The following is a 19908-nucleotide window of genomic DNA, read 5'->3' on the forward strand; positions in this document are numbered from 1 at the left end:
ATAAAACTGCAAATTCTCAAATTGCGCATATTTTGAGTCATCCCGTAAACATAGGTATGAAAATAATCAATAGCTCACTTTCTAAATAATCTTCCCCTCGGATACACGAAACAAAGTCTGAGGAGGAGGAAAAAGAATGGCTGCATCAAACTTGCTCCGAATGCTGCTAGTAAATTCATAATACGTTGTACTCATTCTTATTAGAAGTTTCAAGGAGTCCAGATCGATTTTCGCAGTTCTTTTTATGATATGTAGTTATGATTATGATACGTAGTTCTTTTTATGTTACGATGGACTTGACGAAGGGACGTATTTCACCTAATGAGTTTGATAAAGGCGGCAACAGCGAAAAGTGCCAGAAATATCTATGCTGCGTAGGGATCAAACGATTAAGACAAGTCGATGTCAACGAAACTTCCAAAAATCCCGACCTGGAAACCACTCCCTAAAAGTCAGAACAATACTGCTGGAGTATTCTTTGTCACAGAACGATTAATTTTAGAAAAAGAGCATCGAAAGATCACCAGAAAAAGTGAATGGGATTGTGAAAATAAAGGAAGACAAGAAAGTTGTTTTCATCTCATTTTTTCCAAAGGAAGCATAGAATACTGCATTATTTATGGAGTGACCCAACGCAAGAAAGAGCACGTTAATAATGAAACTGAAAACCATTGAAGAGTGGTTCAAATTATTGGTCTCCTCTAACGGATGGATGGTGTTTCAGGTAGGTGCGAAAGCAGACTCGGTACTTTTCGAACTCCCCGATACACACGCCGTATCTTAACATGTCTGTCGGTACAGGCCCATTGGCTTTACAGTACGGCAAACAATGCGGGATCACACCCTAAAAGAGTGTCGTTATTACAGGAGTTTGAGAAAGAAATGTAGCCATACTTGGCGTTTGCAGCATTCGGTGTGGTCATGACGAGAGGAGAGGCAATCCCATACGTGAGGCACAGTGTTACCTTTCGGAGCGCACTCGGCTATAAACGGGACGACCTGAAACAAAGGGTTCCAGCAATTGGGTGTTTAGCAAAGGGATGAAAAATAATGGTGGAACAGTCGAGGATTTATACCCTGTTGATGAGAAATTGTCGAGTTTTTTTTCAGCGGAGACTTTTCGGAAATTTTCTTTTCGTGCTCGCCCATACGTCAAGAGCCTTCTCAAAAATATAATTAAAATGAGATCTTTCAAATTTGATGGTGGCTATCCGGGTAACTCAGTCGAAAAGTGAGTTGCGTTGAGGAAGGATTGTGAAAGGAAGTACATTTTGCTGAATTGCACTTAAAAGTGGGTATCTACGCGGTGTACCTATCTAACCTGCCTCATTTTTTTCTGCCCATATTCTGGCATATAGAGCGTAACGCACGTTGTCACTCATAATAGTGTACATAACCGAAGTTGATGGGGTTCTTCCGAATGATGTTTAGATATCCACAATCCTAGGGGTCTGGTACAAATTTGAAATAGAGCTTTGTTTCAAAATGGTTGATAGTTAATCGATAGCAAACGTTTAATACCACCTTAATGACATCAAGAGAAGCCAACGTGATGCAGCACGAAATCACCCCTTCCTCATTAGTCGAAATTTGATGTCGTTAAATATATAAAGGGACGAAAATTTTAAAGTTGATGTGGATCGGAATACGAGGAGCTCTTATTAATCTCAACAATTTTCCATTTCTGGAACTGAAAGGCCGGGAAAATAAGATGGAACGTCGAAAACACAATTCCAGTCTTTTCGATTTTCGATTCCAACGTAGAGAAATCGATATGTAGGAGGCATTTGCTCACGATAGCTTCACGAAATGAATGAGTATAACTCCTCAAAAAAGAGACCCCAAAAATTTTGCCTACACCCTGTCGTCGAACAAACAAAAACCTTTTGGTATTAACATTACTTACTATGACATACCATGTGGGGGACAATTGCTGGAATCCGACAGTACTTTTCTGCACATGTGGTGTCGATCTCTGGATCACCATGACAGCATCGTATGAGCTTTTCATTTGCGTTTCGAGAGTATGTCATAGATATGAGGATCCTAGAACAGACACTGTCAATAAAGTAGAAATGAAACGGTATAGCGTAATGTTCGCACTGCAGTTACGCCAAATTCTCCCTTTACTAATTAGAGAGCCGTCCTACTCTTTCTAAGGGAGTGAGGTGGCATTTCTGAGCCATAAACGGAGACCTACGACACTTTTCACTTTAAGAATCCACACCTGCAATGTACAAAATGCTCCTCAATTCACAAGTGTGTTGCGAGATCAGTCTGGAGAATGGAGATACCAAAATAACAAACTAATTACTGTCCACATGTTTAGGCGCTGATATCAAGCGCTATCTGAGAACATCGCTCAACAGAATCTTCTCTTTTTTCTTGCAAAGCCTTGCGATTTGACGCACAATCAACTTGTCGGCAATCTTTTTATCGAGTAGAAGCACTTTACGATTTTACGCAAGGATGCTTACTGTACATAGGAACAAGTCTAATTGGATCAGCCCAGATTGCATAAATAGCAACAATTTACTTCTATGAATGTTCTGTTATTAACTATTTAAGGGAATGAAACTCAAAACTGAGTGAGCGAGAGAGAGAGAGACGGAGACAGAGAGAGAGAGAGAGAGAGAGAGAAAGAGAGAGAGAGAGGACTATTGGTACTCTCAATCGCAATAAGTTATAAGATTACTGCGAGCATCTTAGAAATTCATGTTTCTCACGAGACTTTGCACATTTTTCTGAGTGTAGAATTTCTGAGAACACTAAGATACAAGACAAGCCCGTTTTGATTCCATCAAAACGTAACTAGGAAACCAGCTGCTATTTGGAATAGGGAATATTTTATGAGAATAGGGTTGCTGCAGAACTAGTTACCAGTAGAAATAAACCACTACCAATTAGTAAAGAGAGAAATAAGATGAAAGAAAACATCACTGATTCAACCTTGTCACTGATTCAGTTGTAGAAGGTAAGGAAAGAGCATCCATTCTACCTCCATTTTAGCTCCTATAACTCGATTACACTTCCCACTTCAGAGATATCCTCTGTCCAGGATCGCGTGGGCATATATGGTGGAGATGAAATCAATTTCTTCAACTTCAGAGTTCTCTTGTTCGATAGAGGAGTTCGATTTAATGACTAACTAACTCGAAAGCAAACCGTTTTATCGATCCATGGTTTCGTTAAAGGCATCACCCCACGAATCTGAGATGGTACGGATTTCACGTGGAGTATTCGTATACGGGATCGTAGATTATGGAGAGGGGTGATTCCGTCAATTTCTTCCTAATTGCCGTAAAAACGGCCCGGAAGATATGGCTTCGAGCGCTCCGGTGCGCTATTTCCTACAACGAGTTCGATTGGAGCGCGCCAGCCTTGTGCACACGCCGCATCTTCCGGACCGTTTTTTGCGGCAATTAGGAAGAAATGGACGGAATCACCCCCGTCTCCATAACCTATTATCTCGTATAAGAATACTCCACCTAAGATCTGTACCATCTCAGATTCGTGGGGTGATGCGTTTAAACCAGAACTCCCACATGCCTCATGTCGGTGTTTGTCGGTGATGTCGAGGTGTATGACACCTACTAACACATCACGTGTCTAGCATACCATCTTCATTTCCATGACATTTAAAGGTGTTTTATTGTTCGAACCGGTACCGGAGTTCGGCGAGAAGGTAAGCGAACACTATAACTATTGAATTGTAACTTACAAGCATGTTTTTAGTATTAGAAAAATACACACGGAATAAAAAAGCAGTGAGATGTCCTACACGATATACACTGGTTTGCACGATCGATCGGAGGTTTGAATCCGTCCTAGTGCTAACCAAGGCTTTCATCCCTCCGGGGTTGATAAATTGGTACCAGACTTGTCTGGGAGGACAAAAACACTGACTTGACACATCGGCTAGCCACCGCAAGTCATTGTATAGGCCAGTTTCACGTTCGTAAACCTCAAACCTCATTTTGAATTGAAGTGAACGTGGGGGCGCATCCCTAGAGGACACTTTATCCTTATTCTTTATGTGGAAAAATTCTGCTCCAGACGCTACAGACTGACTTCTATCCTATTGATTTTTACAATATTTTGAAACGGGATGTCGAAATAGACAAAGCAGTGAGTTTTGACAACACTTACTTTTTCCATATAAATCAGGTGTAACTTGCTCGTAAGAGGCATGACTTTTAAAGCCAAAAAAAACTTTGAAAAACAATTTTGGTCAACAGAAAAATTATTGAGCGATATAAGAATGTTGTAATCAACGACGTTCAGTACATCTCTGATTGATTTGAAGCAGTTTTACTCTGTTTAAAGTGAATTTGAAGAAATGCTGGATATGTACCCAACTGTATGCCAACGCATGTTAATGGGACTTGAGATTGTCTCTGACAGAAGAAAACCAGAAACAACGACGCCGACAAGTATCCAAAAATTCCTATTTACCTTTTACAAGCGATAGGTTCACATGCATACCTTTATTCATGGAAATGATATTTTAGAAGTCATACGTGAAGTGAGTTCATGCCTGTTAAGTAGCCGTTTTCCGGTTTCCTATTTCAGCAATCACCAACCTACAGTACTTCAAATTCAGTTACCATAGTAAAGAAACCAAAGATCTTCTTAGTTGTAAATGAATTTGATGTTAAACGTTACGAAAGTATAAAAAGACAGAACCAACGAAAATGTAAGATTATGTGCCTATATATTCATCCTCTCATATAGATGTACTTACTTTTGAGGCATTTTATGTGTCCTTCTTTTACACCTAATGCTCAGTTATTAAGGAGATAAGCTTTGCTCCAAAGTAAAGAAATACCTCTGGTGCAGTGCTGCACCCTTAGAGATCGTGCTAATCCTCTTATGAATTCCTCTTTCACTTCTTATGTTCACGTTTTGAAGAACGTCAATTTTTCTGAAGTTGATCAAGATGTCCACCTAAGGTGCAACCCACTGTACTGCTGGATCGGTACAAGACACAGCGGATACTGTGGAGGCAGTAGAGATGTGTGAAAAAGTATTTTTTTTACTATTCTGGCGAACTACTTCTAGCGACCTCCGCATTTCGCAATTCATTCGAAATTTTACAAACACGTTAACACGAGATGCGTTGAGAACGGACTCAAATACGAACACGAGGTGGGCACCAGTCTAGCAATAATGTAGGATGCGCGTAGGATAAGAATATGTTAAATTCAAACACTTACGCGATTAGAAAGAACAGCATAATGGTAAGCAGGTTAAGAACAGTGATAACTTGGACTGTCTTCTCGCCACAGATCTCGCTTGCAATCCGTTCGTCAACAGGATCCGCAGATAGGCGTTGCGGTCGTGGAAGCAAAGACCGAGAAATCGCTACGTGAACTAATGAGCCTTGAGAAGACCACCGACTTTTATATTTACTCATTAAAAAAAAGAAGACGCGTACCAACATTTTATTGGTTAAGGTACATAAATAAGTTAAAACAAGCATTACACCTCTTTATAGCAGAAAATCACGTTCTACAACGTCGCCAAAACGGTAACAAACGAGATGGAAATCGCGATATGATCACTCAGAATACCCATCGACATATGAGTGGGAGAGGATCCACTCGGAAAAAATGAAAAAAAATAAAAACAAATAATCCTCGACTAGGATATATTACATTCATCGAAAATATTTTCCAAAAAGAGCATCACTAGCCGCACTCCAAAGAAAGAGTCGAGAATTGACAATCTGGAACAATGACAGCAAAGGTATGCTCCAGTTGGTGGGAGAAGGAGAGCCGATCTCCTTTGAGCACATTATCGGGGACCCGCGACTAAAAACACAAAAATTTAGCACGCGATCATTTTGATTCAACAAGTATAAATAAGATATGCAACCTCCTCCAAACCCATGCCTCAAGTTTGAAGGAGAGAAAGTAAAAGCAGAATAATTCATGATGAAACCAGTACGCTTACGCTTTAGTCAAACGCAAAGCGATTAGTACGCTTAGTGAACAAACAAATCCCACTGTACGAGTCTACGTTCGGAACAACTCAACCAAATGTTCCTACACACGTCGAGCAGAAGTTGAATAGGTGCCACTTCTTGTCGGGCAAATTTTTGGCTGTTCTTTAATAATACTAGATCCTATAAAGAAAAGGGTGGAGTTGTAGCACATGTTTGAGCTAGAAAAGACGTCCTTTTAGAAAAAAACGAAGTTGAAAACATGAGTGCAAAATTCTTGATGCCTTTAGCTTCCTTACATTCTCGTTTGTTTTCCATTTTCTGCATTATCAGAGAACGGAACTTCATCTCAAAAAAATCATGACTTATGTTTGAAACAAGCTCGTAAATCGTTAACAAATGAGGTGTGCTTTCGATCAACACATCACTTTAGAGAACGGTTCTCGCATAATGAACTATTTCAATTTTTCCGTAATATGTCTCAGATGCGGTCAGTTTTGAGCTTATAAAGATGAAAAATGTTCATGTGATTTCACAAATGGCCCATTCCTCTGCGATTAGTCGAAAATGTCTTCAAATATCAACGGGATATGTTTTCAAGAAGAAGTGATCTATTAAATGGTGTTGATTTTGAAAAAGACGCTGATCCGCGTCTTTTTCGTGTTTTTTTTTTTCGTAGCTCGCCTCAATTTGATCTTTATTTTGAGATCTATACATCAATAGATTCGTGAGCGCGAGCTCCCAGGTTGAATGTAACTAGAACTTTCAAGACATCGTTCAATGGATATTTTCTTCGTGAAAGCATATCCACTTGATATTCGAAGAAACTTCCGATAAATCGAAAACAATGAGCTATTTGTGAAATCACATGAACAGTTTTCATTTTTACAGGCTTAAAACTGACCGCATCTGAGACAAATTACGGAAAAATTAAAACAGTTCATAATACGAGGACAGTTCTCCAAAGTGATGTGTTGACCGAAAACACACCACATTTGTTAACGATTTATGAACTTTCAAAATGGCAATAAGTAACTTAACTTAAGTAACCGAAGATGTAGCTTTAGCCGCGAAAAATACAAAATTCCGTTGATCTAGAAAGTCGATAGAAATGGTTATCTCATAATAAATAGTTTTCTTGCTGATTTTATAATAGAAAAAATAATTTTTAAGTCAGTAATGTCGATCATTCCCGAAGTTGTAACATGTTGCTTTAGTCAGCTTTTAAACAACTTCAAAGTTATGATATTACAGCTGTGAAAGATGTCACATTCTTCGCAATATTATGTAGATTACGAATTGTAGTTAACTAAGTAACTATGATTTTACTTATAGGAAAATATATTAACGTCAAAGATCATATGTTCTCGGAGCGCAATTATCCCATATTCAGCTTTGTTAATCCGTGGCCACAGGTTTTTTTTTTTCGAAAAGTGTTTCATTGGTAGGTTTTAAGAGTTCTAATTATATCTAATCGCACACAAAGGTCGCACACACAAATCTATTTTTGCACAGATTTTATACACAGATCAAATTGAGGTGTGTTATGAAAAAGACGCAGTTCTGCGTCTATTCGTCTTTTTTTCATAACATACCCCAATTTGATATCTATTATAAAATCTGCCATTTGTCTGTCGTTCCTTTGTAGAAGAATTAGCGATTCTACTCTAGTCGACCTGCAGAAAAAAACACAACTTAGTCAAAGATCTTTGAAGAGAAGAAAAAGGAGAAATAAGGCGAAAATGCAAATTTTCCTAGCTCTCCACCTCCTTCACAGCACAAGATAGTTTGAGGTACAAAAAAAAAGAATTTTACAGTCCGGATATGTCAACATAAGGAAACGCCGTGCAGCACTGACAAAATCTATGCGATATGTAGTGATAGTGCACCTCCTGGATATAAATGGATACTCTGAGATGAATCCGAAAAGGGAAGAGAATTGCTTGCAATAGTTTGAAAACGTTTCCTTCAGAAACACGACTGACAGCATGACTGTCCAAGTCCAATACGATGATATAACAAAGGTAAAAAAAGCAGCTCTACAAAGTCGATGATTTTAGCCATGAACAAAATGCTGAACTGTACTTCTGTGTGCACATACGGATGACTCTGAAAAATGAGTAGGTAGGACAACTAGCATTATTTCTTAAAACGAATTGTTTGTTAAAGGCAGCATACCACGATACCGGGATCTGCCCATGAAAAAAGAGTTTTGTGTGCAGAGCACGAAAAAAAAAGGTATCAGACTCAATTCCTTCTAATTTGTCCTAAAAAATAGCGTGGAAAACAGCCTGCAAAAGCGCAGACGATCAATGGGTTGCTACTGTCCTGGCATTCCATAAACGTTGCTAGGTGCATCGTAGGAGGATTTGATCGTCATTCTGTTTACCATACCGTTTTTCAGGACAATTAGTGGAATCGTGGGAGCGCTAAAACGCATACACATCCCTAACTCTTGTAGATTCAGATTCTAAAAACATTCAGCAACATCATGTCAAGGTAAGTGCACAATGAATTTTTCAGGCGCTGTTCATACGCAGCTCCACAATATGCATGTTCAAAAATGGTAAAAACAACGCAACATGTCTGCAAGAAACAGGGAAGTTCAAAGGCAATAACAAGCAAGAAAATTTTAAAGACAGTGCATCATGGAACTGGAGATGTGAGGTCTCCGTGGGAAAATATAGAGTTCGGGGTGTAGATTACAAGTACGGCTATTCCCTTTCCCTGTGGAACGCACCCCCTCCTACACGCTCCTGTCCCATCAACAGCCTACTCCCTGGTTTCACTTGAATAGGATGGTGAAGAGATTTCATTGATCTTCAACCTCTCGTTTGTAGATACAGCGCATGCATAAAGGAAGAGCGTTTTCACGTACTTTGAAAGAACAAACGCCGTTTCTCCGCAGTTTTTCAGGACGATTAGTGCGAATTGAGTGGGATCACAACATAGATGTGATAGTCAAAGCCGATGCTCCAACGTCCTTCATTTTTGGATGGTTGGCGAGTGATCCTGATCACTTAAACTGCAACCCATAAGCTAGACTCCCTTCACCTGAGTAGGGTCCGGCTCCTTCTTATAGCACCTATGTGCCACGCTCGTACTCGAAATCTAAACTCCGAACCCTATATTCTCCCAGAGAGCTCAAACATGGTCAATTTTGTCATAGGCTGCTTTTAAATCTGTTCGGTAAGATGTAATCATATATGTGCAAAAAAGAAACGATTAATAAGAGAATATCAGATGCGTATACTGTAAAAACACAAAGTCTCATGTGTACAGCCGGTAACGCAACATTAGCGAATCACGGTTGCCTAAAAACTCACGGCTGGATTGTTGCACGTTTACCAGTTGCATTCTGATTAGGAGCACGAATCAACACCAAACATAAATGCTATAACATTACAGAGATAGAGCGCAGTGATGCTATGAACATGTTTAGCACTGGTAAAGACAGTTATACCACTAAGAAGAGTCATTTACAGACAGCGGAGAAGCATCCAACATAAACACATTTGATAATTCCTTTATGAAGTGATTCAGCATAATTTCAGTTGATATACCGGATCGTATTCAAACAATGTTAATCGAAGTAATCAGAGCTGGATTTTAAAAACATAACATTCATTTCGTAGCAGAACGATAGAAGAGAGAATTGAATCTATGTTTAAGTTTTCCCTTGAGTTTTGTGATGACGTGCAGTGAAATTGAACTAACATTTTAATGAAGGGTTTACTTTTGCGTAGCGTTTGCGCTGCAGTCAGAGACATATCCACACATGGTATTCTCAAAAAGCCTTCACGAACGCGATAGTTGGAGCCGTGGAATACGGCCATAGCCCTCCCCCCACACACACTTAAGGGTCTTGGCTAACTGCCTGCATACAACCGAAAACCTTATCCGCGGAAAAATGAAAGAAGAGGTTTAAAATGGAAAGACTGGATAAGGAGAAATGTAAGGAAAAGTAGTATTTTATTGCAAACAAAGCAAGCAAAGAATAGCAAAGAGCGTGAAATGTGGGCAAATTTGTATAACCAGGGAAAGGGATGAAGTGATTAAAGGGCTGATGCTCGCTAAATTACCAAATGTGGCCACTCGGAATTAAAATGAAGGGATACTGAAGGGTATCCGGTCAGACAAGAGTGAATGTGCAATTAGCTACGGTATGCATAGAAATATGTAGATTCGAAGGCACAAATGATCGGACTGGAAATGTGTCTCGCTAACAGGTTCTAACAATATCTTGCTGTAGATTTCTTTCTTTTTCATGCTACTCTGCAAATAATACGTGTAGTTGAGAGTACTTCTTGAAGCATGTTGAACCAAAGACAATGTGCAAACAAAGCAACTGATGTAGGGTCAAAACTATCTGAAACCCGATGCAATTGTGTAAGAGGCCGTTGTCGAAATAGGCGGTGGAATATGTTACGGGTACGACGGGTACTATACGAAATGCGCGTAGCATCAAAGATTTCGAGGTAACGCAGTGGAGATAGCGGCTGCTTTCAAAAGTTTCAGAAACCTTACTTATATCTGAGCGACTGCAGAAGGCGACTCGATCGGAGGAGCTAACTCCACTGCGCCACTTCAACTGCAGCAGCTTATGCATGCGCATCAGACCAGGTCGTTTCTGATCCGACTACAACTCATCACACACTACTGCTGATAACATCGAGCATAACTAAACTGAAAGGAGTTTTAAGAAAGCAGAGAGCTACTGCTAATAAACTTTTTGCCTTTGTACACCTCCAATGCGGAAGGCCCCCTTCTCCATCTTGGAAAAGTCCGGCTCCACCTTATCGAAGAAAAATTCAGCCTAAATAGGAGAAAGAGATAACAGTTAAGAAATGACATGGAGCTTCCAAAGAAATGATGATAAAGCCATTATGAAGATAACACGCGCGTACAGGAGCTCTTATTTTTTTCGACCCCCTAACTTACTTTTTTTGTTAGCAATTTTAGCTTCCTTCTTTTCTTTCAGATCTTCCTTTCATTTAGATCCTCTAGAACTAATGCTTAGGTATTAGGCCCCGATTGATTTAGTTATTTACCTTGAGAAGTAAGGGCGCCACTGAGTGCTCCCTACTTCATTTTACTCGAAAGTTATCTTGGGATTTTTTTTTCTAGAGACAAAGGTGGATTCTGGACCGATTCAACTCAACATCAGCACCTGGGTCCCGATAATTTTCATAAACTGCGAAAAAAGTAGGGTGAGAATAAATGAAAAGAACAAGTTTCGACAACTGATCCTAAAAGAATTTGCCACACCCTCTGCAAGAATTACTCTTTTCACCTTTCAATACAGCAATCAATCTTTCGTACGACACTATAAGACCACCACTCTAAATTCGCAAAACACTTATGCATCTTTACATATAATTTCGAGAGAAAAAAAGTAATCTTTGCAACCCACCTTTGTTAATTCAAACAGGATACTTAGACTCGGGAGCCATTCGGTCGAGAATCTAAATCAAAGATGTTGTTGAATTATAATGTTAATTAATAAATATAATGTGGTAAGATATAATATAATATGACTGTAATATTAATTATAATTATAATTTTCCAGCAATGAAATCCAGAAAAGAAATAACATCAACGAAACATCAAAGAGTAAAAATTGGCAACTCCAAAAAGGGTATAAAATAAGAGGAGAATTACTTTCCAGAATTTCAAAGGACAATATGTAATAAAGTCTTTTCTGATTTACTCACTTGTCTGATTCCAGGGAGGTATGTAAGCGCATTCACTCCAGGTATGCTCCGCAATAGGTTAACAATACCAGGAAGAAACCCACTAAAACATCAAACTCTGTTTCTTGAGGCATTGGATAATTTAAAGCGTACCCGAACAGAAGGATAAAACCCCAAATCTCCGCAATAATTCCTATGAGAGGATAACCGAATAAAACAATAAATATCCCTGAAATTCATGCTTATTGTTAACACATATAACTAAAAAGAAGTGAAGAATTTGTGTTGTAATAGTTCATGATGGAATTAGACAGACCATGAAAATATAGTGATGCAAGAGCTTACCTCCAAAAAATAGGATGCTACCCTTCAACTTTCGATATTCAAAGAAAAACACAAGAGTCCGTTGGATACCAATTACAAAAGTGATTCCAACAATGAAGAGAAGCTGAAATGGAAAATACGTGACCATGGAAAACGACAGTTTCCGCACAGCAACACCAGTTCTGAAGTTGAATGGATGCACAATAAAATTTTTTTATCTAATCAAGGCAAGAAAGAGGCATTTACAGTACAGGAGACGTGAAAGTTACAATTTCTAACAAAATATAAACTTAGAAAAAAGTCATGAGTTAGGGGACTGAAAAGTAGGGAACAGCAAAGAAGCAGTTTGAACTGCAATGAGAACTAAATTCTGAACAATTCAAATAGCGGGCGACACAAGAAAGATGTGCTGTTTCTTTTGCAGGCGTAGCTCGTAATCGTCCTATAGTACCATGAAATATAGCAGAATAGCAGTAGTAGGGAGCCCTTCTAAAGCAGATCAACCACTTGTTGCGAGTGACCTGATTTATGAGGACTCACTACATCCGCCTGCTTACCATGCTTGCGAAAACCGCCCTTCAAAAATTAAGACTCGAAGAAAGATGAAGACTACGATAAAATTACGACAGAAATAACCCCACCCAAACTAGCTAGTTCTGGTCGTCATCGGATAAACAGCCACAAAGTATAACACTAGCTTCAACAGATTCCCGCGTGAATAGCACGATATTCAACACAGATCGCACAAAAATGCTCAAAAAAAATTACGGGCGAGAAACAGGAAACCCGTACTGCAATATTTAAAGGATTCTACATAACATTATTGAGTTGGAGTCAGCAACTGCTGTACAATGCTAGAAATGTGCCCGCAAATGACGACGCATTCCCAGAGAATGGATTTGTGGAAGGTGATTGTCTTGAACACAACCGCCGATTTCGCTCCAGAAATCAGTAATAAGTTTCAAAAAAAGGAACTAAGAATGGACACTAGTAACAGTATATTAAAAATAATGGATACGCACTACAGGGAATAGTTGGGAATGAAAAGTAAGGTACTCACATTTCCAATAGCAAGAAGAGCAGCATCAAGGAACATCAGTATTCCAAGGAATATGAAGAAAACACCGAAGGCAGTGAGCCCGACACCAATTTCTTCAAATATTTCCTAAGCTTTAGGTCACGCCAAGAAAAATATGTGAAGAAAACACCATCAAAAGTAAAAACAGAGCAACCAAACACTGATGAACTTACGTTTTGTGCTGCTTACTTCAAAATTCATCATTTTGAAGATGAATGGGCGAAAGCGCTTTGGAACAACCGCACTTCAACTTCTTCGTGGATACAAATGCAAGAGAAACACAAAGCCGACCTGAAATAAATCTGAGTGGAAAACAGCGACAGGAGGAGAACTGTTTAACACAAAGCGATCGGAATTCCAACATGCTAATTCAGTACCTTGTGGCAGACAGTGACGTGTCACGCAAAACCACGGACCTTCTGCAGGCGCCTCGAAGAGCTGTCTTCGCGACCTGAACCTGCTCTTAATTCTCATATAAACAGAGGTCCACTGTATACTTGTTTAAATCCACGAGAACCTTTGAGCGAGTAACATGGACACCTCGACTCAGTTCTTTTCGCATGCAAAAATTCATCGCATTCAGTTATTGTGTGCGATTGCTGAAGAATTTCATAAGCTGTAACTACAGAAGTGGTTGGCAACGATGCTGTAAAAGTTCTACTGAAGAGTTTGTTATGGGAAGTCTAAATAAATGGAGTTCTACGAAGGATGGAGTGCACTTACTTCACCGGAGGAGCGGCTCATTTAAAGTATGATGCAGTGTTGATCACTGCGGATGCGCCTACGCCTCGACTTCAATTCAGAATAATTTGAGGTTTGTGAACACCTATACAGCCTGACAGTGACTTACAGGGGCTAGTCTGTGTATAAAGTCAGTGTTTTTATCCTACCAGACAAATTTGGTACCAATCTATCGACCATAAAAGGCCTGCTAAGCACTGAGGACGGTTTCGAGCGATCCTTAAAAGCAGAAAATACGTAGCAGAGGTCTTTCCCGCGGCAAATTTTCCCCTCTAAAAGTCATATCTATGCAGAATATCTATCTTCTATCCTTCTGTTGTTCCTTCATAACAATAGGAACGTTTGTGAAATTGGTTTGCTATTGTATATATTTCATTAGTGAACATTTCAACTGGTTCTGTTTAAAGGCATCACCCCACAAATCTGAGGCGGTACGGATTTCAGGTGTAGTATTCGTATACGATGGGATAATAGATTATGGAGGGAGGAGTGATTCCGTCCATTTCTTCCTAATTGCCGTAAAAAACGGTCCGGAAGATGCGGCGCGTGCACATGGCTGGCGCGCTCCAATCGAAGTCCTTGTAGAAAACAGCGCGCCGGAACGTCGGAAGCCGTATCTTCCGGGCCTTTTTTTACGGCAATTAGGAAGAAATGGACGGGATCACCCCTCCTTCCATAATCTACGATCCCATATACTCCACCTGAAATCCGTACCACCTCAAATTCGTGGGGTGATGCCTTTAAGGATGAGCTCCTTGTTTGTGAATTTTCTGTGCCTCTGTTATTTTTATACAACTGTTCAATATTAGGTTCAGGTCTCTTCTAAGATGGGAGAGGAGGAAGATTCCATTGAAGCCTTATCAAGTAAACACTTTTGTGTATTTGGTTCCTCATGTTCTTCTTCGGACCATCATTTTATTTCGGACTGATGTGGTTTCAACAGTCTACTCGTATACGCACTTTACTTTCAAATCGAATAAAATTACTAGAATTTAGAGCAGATTTTCATTCCGGTAGAACTATGGTTTCATTTATTGCAAACCATAGCTTCCACCACTATCAACACAATGAGCAACCAATTCGTGAGGTGACCATATGCCATCATCGCAGATTTCCTATCTGACCGAAGAAAGGGTGATATCTCTGATTTCTCAACATCTCACGCTGCACGCTTGTGTGGGCTTTCCCAATAATGAAAGTCAGCTAACATTTGTGGTCTCAACAACGCCAAGCTAGGTCTTCTCCTAGGCGGTCGTAGCTAAGACCGCACACTACGATGACTTCAACAAAGGGCTCAATGGGCGCGATAGCGAACTTCTCTTCCACCGAGAGCATCTCAACAGTACAGTTCTCTCACCAACCAATTCATTAGCTCCCCTTTCATATGGACATCTCAGCAAATAAACGTTGATGGGACTGAGTCGACCATGACACGAATGAAGACGATAGGGCGATAGATTCGGACATAATGGACAGAGTGAGACAGACAGACGACAAACAGACAGATATCTGAGGCGAAGCTGTGGTAGTCACTTATCCTAATCCTGCAAACTGCCTAACACAGTTTCTGAACTCTGTTCTGGCAGAAAAGAAGACGCCAGTGGACTGACAGCGAAGCACGATAACACCTACCTAACACAACATACCAACCGTAACAAGAAAAATCCAGCCGAGTGTTCGAGTTACAGGCCGATTTGACAGCTCTATGAAAGCAAGATGTTTGGACACATCACTGACCACAGAATATGAGATGTTGTCCTCTTGTCCGTTAACCAATGCGGTTTCGTACCCAAAAGCTGCATCATCGATGCCGAACATCCTACACCATTCCGGATTGAGAAGCATCGAGAGAGGCAAGAACTGCTGCACCTGCTCCACGACTTGGGAAACGCGTTCGACATAGTGCCTGGTACACTTTGCGACAACGTGCAGCCTCAGAGAAGCTATTCAGATGGATCAAAATCCTCTTCTGTAACCCACGAGATCACTGCATGAGGTCGAAGCTGCCATCTGCACTTCATAATCGTGATGGGTGCCACATCGGGACTTTCTGAAGCCTGCGCCATGTGCGCTACTCCACGTGGATGACGTCATACTGTCATACATAAAAAGACCAGTACCTGACGAGTGACATAGGCGAGACAGACACCATCAGTATTGACAGCAAAGACCTTCCGAAAACAGACGCTGTCATATATCACGATTCAGCGATCGCTTCCGACAACAGCGCTGCGCTTGTGGAAATAACTATAAACCCTGCATGGCTGGATTGGCGATTAGTTACGGTCGTGATCGTGACAGGAGAGCGCCCGACCATTTCAGGTTGATGGTATGTAGATCTCTCATTTAGCCTGAAGGGCACTATTGCGCAGAGTGCTTTCCGCTACTAAGGAAGCTGCAAGTGGTCTCGAGGTGATGGAATTCAAGATGCTTCGACCGACGACTGGAATAGCTCGCCTTGCCCACATCCGCAACAATGACATCCTGCATCCACGATAGAGGTGGCGGGCAGGATATTCTAGATTCTGTTCACCAGTTCTGTCGCTGGCCAATACTACAACACACAAGAAGCCCTTTTCCAACCGCTCAATGTCCCAAGAATATTCTAAGTCTTATTCGGTATACTTATGATCAAGTTGAGTTTCGTTGTTGCAACTTTGGTCTTTGTGCTTCCGTCTCCACGACTCAATTAAAAAACTCAAGCGAAACAAAGCAGTGTTGCAAGTCGTTAACACACAGAAATGAGTGGGTCATCTGGAGTCACACCAGCGTCAGATTTGGTGAATGGGCTCGAATCATTATCTCGGTATACATACCATCATCATTTCAAGCAAGACCGCTAAGACCCACTACTCCTATTGATGAGATTATACTACTGATAGCGATCCTAGGTAATGTAAGCAACAGAGAGTCTGCATGCTCCGTCTTCTGGTTCATTTCTGCCGATGAGCGGTGCCTTTTTGTTTCTTTTCCTCTTCTCTGACCTTAGACACTTGGTTTAACTTCGGTGACAATTTTCTGAGAATTTGCTTTCAGATGCCTATCAATCCTTATTCTCACACTTCGTTCATCAAGAATCCTGGGGTACTCTTTAAAAAAATATTTGGACGGATGCATCTAAAAAGAAATTTAATCTAATCTAATCTAAAAAGATTGATGTTCCAGCATGGAAGAAAACTGTATGCTGATGAAATTCATCGAGATATGGTTGGGATATCGAATCAGTTCACTCCAACGCCGGTATTGATCTTTTTCACATAAATGAACTGCATATAGAATTCTAAGGAAAGTTGTCTAGATCGGAAAAAAAGCGAATGACTTCGAATTCTCTCCGTTTCACCGCAATTATGCGTTCAGATCTCTTTTCCAGCATTCCATTGTCAACGAAAAACCTCGTTAGCACACCTTTCGGTGGCTGAACGACACTCTAGAACAGATAGAAACAAAACTAGTTTCGTAGAGAGGAGCTGAATCATTACATTATATCTTATAAGTATTAACACGTCAGAAATTTGTTACATACAAAATTTTGACACTTGATATGTGAAGTTTTGTAGACGGCAATCATTTGCTGCGAAGGTTATCCGCGGCGATCTTCGGAGCAATAGTGGGTAGAAGTGGCGTTTATCCTCCGTCATCAGTGTATTTCAGCATGGGATGGCTTGTAATAATACACGGCAGTCCTCAACATAGCCAACAAGTCAGTAGCCTTTAAGTGTCTGAAGATGACGAAATAATAGAACATCAGGCAGTGATGAATGATACCTTCCGAAAATCCGACTGAATGGAACCACACAGAAGCAACAACGCAGAGTTAGACGCTATGGCGGTAGCTTCTAGTTTTACACAAGTAGCTATAGCGATAGTTTCTAGTTTTATACAGGAGTCTTACACACACATAGGTAGGTACATGAGTACGTATGCAAACATGCGAACGTCGTAGCGTAGCTCGGCGAATTTTTTGCAGCTGCGGAGGCGCTTCTTCGTAAAAATGCTTTTCCTAATGCAACCGATTGTATGTGGAGATCAAATTTGTCGTTGGAGACTTTAGCACACAAGTGGAAATGATGATGGTTCCCTATTTTCCAAAAAGATTTTTTTTATTGAAAAAAGATTATTGTCAGTGGACATGAGAATTACCCAATCGCACGACCCTTGCGGAGATGTACCACGAACTACTTGAACTGTGGTATTATCAGCGTTTTGAGGTGAAAGTCCTTTGACTCAGTTACAAAGTTAAAACAAACATCTGTTATTTGTAACAAAGAAGAAAAGAAGTTTTATATATCGAATGGTACATCGAGAGGGACCCAACCGAATACCACCAGTTCGTCCGAAGATCCCGTGCCTGTGCTGAATGTGCTTGGATAAAATTTTGAAAGCCGCCAAAGAACTGCTTTGAAGAAGACAGTGTTTCGAAGGTTGATTCGAATGCTGTACATATTTAGTTATTGGGGACATACACCTGTTGCAGAAAAGTTTTGCAGGAGGGGGACTCTGTGAAGCAGGCAGAAGAAATCCCGGAAGCAGCAGAAAGAGCGACAAGTCTAAAGACGTGTTGTGGTGGCCTTTGAGAAGATAATATTCTGGGGGCAATCTTGCTGGACAAGGACAGGATTCGCACCTCTTCTCGTATGGAGATGTGATATGGAAATAATCACGAAGTCTTGCTCAAAATAAACCCGTTTTCTCATCGTATTCCTTCTTCCGAAGTGTGATTTGATATTAAGAATATGAAACCTGCCACAGCTCCGCGACCTAAGCTTTTATATCAGTGGACTTTTTTTGAACTGGTGACTATCTTCTTCATAGCGTCTCACAAGAACTCCTATCTAGAATAAGGAAAGGACCTTGCGTACTGTTCTTATTCATAAGAAAGGTGATTGAGAGGATTTTTGTAAAAACCGTCCAATATTCTTGCTGAGCGTCTTGTCCAAATTGTTCACCAAGATCATCCTCATCCACATATTAAGGACGCTGGATGGACCTCAACGTTGAGAGCATTTTGGGTTCTGTCCCAGTTTCGTGGACCACAATAAGACCATGAGGAAGGTCCCAAAGCTCTGCCGGGAATACTGGGTGCCCTTTATCTTAACTTTCATAGATTCCGAGAAATCCTCCGACAGTATGGAGGGATACTAGGAGTATATCAGCAAACTGCTACGATGTAACCAACCGTTACGACACCGCCGCTCCGTCACCCTACCCGCTGCTGGCGGATGCGACAAAGCGATGCTATATCGCCAAATATGTTCACTGGTCACGATAAATAATGAAATTATATGCATGGGAAGGGAAGGAAAAACGTGTTGACGTACGATTCTTCTCAAACCTTCGTTTTGCGGACAACATCGTTCTCTTCTCGACTAATGAGACATCAGTGAGGCAGAAGGGATGCTCAGAGAATTAAGCGAAACAGTGGAGAGAATAAGATTGCGAATAAACAGAAAGAAAAGTGATCTCCGGTTGCTCTTGTGAGGGAGATCTGTGGATGCTAAATCCTGATTTTTTTTTTGAGTTTTAACAGTGACAGTCTTAGCAAGAACACAGTAAAAAGAGTTGTTCATGTCGAGCTTTACAGGAGTTTTAATTCTGTTGCATTAAGCGCGGATCAGGGATCGTCCCATGATAGCTATAAAACGGGGTCCCAGTGCGTCGAATTGGTGACTCGGCGTTTTACAGCGGTAAAATGGGATGATGCGGGTCTAACCGTTTCACAGCTGTAGACACTGCACGCGGTGCTCTTCATCTCTATAACTTCTCCGTATTTCTATTTATTTGCATGTTTGGCTCAAGCTGGTGACCCCTCAGAAAGTGAGAACACGAGTGAAACCAACTGCTTAAATAGTAGCGAACAGTTTACATGATCTGACTTGGAGCTTTATTAAATTTATCCTTATCAGTACGATGATGTTGTTCACGTCATTTTATGTTAGACATCATTCTGTGATAACTGTTGCAGCAAACAGAAAGAATTCCCATACTTAGGGTGATGCTTTCAAATTGTATCTGTATAATGTTGGTGTCGAAGGAATGTGTAGAAATGACGCGTCTAGAAAGTGAACTATGTAATCTTTCAATTAAACTCATAGAAAAAAAGGCGTTGTCAGAAAACACTATTCTAATTT

General features: G+C 40.5%; 2 protein-coding genes across 5 annotated transcripts in view; one reads left to right on the forward strand and one right to left on the reverse strand.

The window, feature by feature from the left end:
* Nucleotides 1-688: 688 nt before the first annotated feature.
* Nucleotides 689-15625, reverse strand: RB195_018116 (uncharacterized protein; the record flags this gene model as incomplete). 3 transcript variants are annotated; one of them, XM_064185403.1, is made up of 15 exons in its annotated part: nucleotides 689-844; nucleotides 895-999; nucleotides 1917-2046; nucleotides 5217-5382; nucleotides 5726-5813; nucleotides 11358-11409; nucleotides 11659-11662; nucleotides 11727-11740; nucleotides 11791-11866; nucleotides 11983-12085; nucleotides 13022-13113; nucleotides 13213-13227; nucleotides 13280-13330; nucleotides 13417-13490; nucleotides 13557-13573. In XM_064185403.1, the coding sequence occupies 15 exons, from the start codon at nucleotides 13571-13573 to the stop codon at nucleotides 689-691; spliced, it is 1143 nt and encodes a 380-aa protein (XP_064041282.1). The 3 variants fall into 3 exon arrangements, with proteins under 3 accessions (XP_064041282.1, XP_064041283.1, XP_064041284.1); XM_064185402.1 differs by lacking the exons at nucleotides 689-844; nucleotides 895-999; nucleotides 1917-2046; ... (1 more) ...; nucleotides 5726-5813; nucleotides 13557-13573 and adding an exon at nucleotides 15431-15625 and having other exon boundaries at nucleotides 11368-11409; nucleotides 11659-11740; nucleotides 13213-13283; XM_064185401.1 differs by lacking the exons at nucleotides 5726-5813; nucleotides 11358-11409; nucleotides 11659-11662; ... (6 more) ...; nucleotides 13417-13490; nucleotides 13557-13573 and having other exon boundaries at nucleotides 5217-5443.
* Nucleotides 15626-16816: 1191 nt separating this feature from the next.
* RB195_018117 (uncharacterized protein) overlaps nucleotides 16817-19908 on the forward strand; it is a gene marked incomplete at both ends in the record, with an annotated part of 29384 nt that continues 26292 nt past the window's right edge. The window contains 2 exons of one of the 2 annotated variants that reach the window (XM_064185404.1): nucleotides 16817-16864; nucleotides 16946-17020. In XM_064185404.1, coding sequence (XP_064041285.1) covers nucleotides 16817-16864; nucleotides 16946-17020 — 123 coding nt within the window. Of the gene's footprint in view, nucleotides 16865-16945; nucleotides 17021-19908 lie in introns of those variants that run through there. The other variant, XM_064185405.1, reaches the window with a different exon arrangement.

This window comes from Necator americanus, chromosome II, assembly GCF_031761385.1.
Source record: "Necator americanus strain Aroian chromosome II, whole genome shotgun sequence".
NCBI lineage: Eukaryota > Metazoa > Nematoda > Chromadorea > Rhabditida > Ancylostomatidae > Necator > Necator americanus.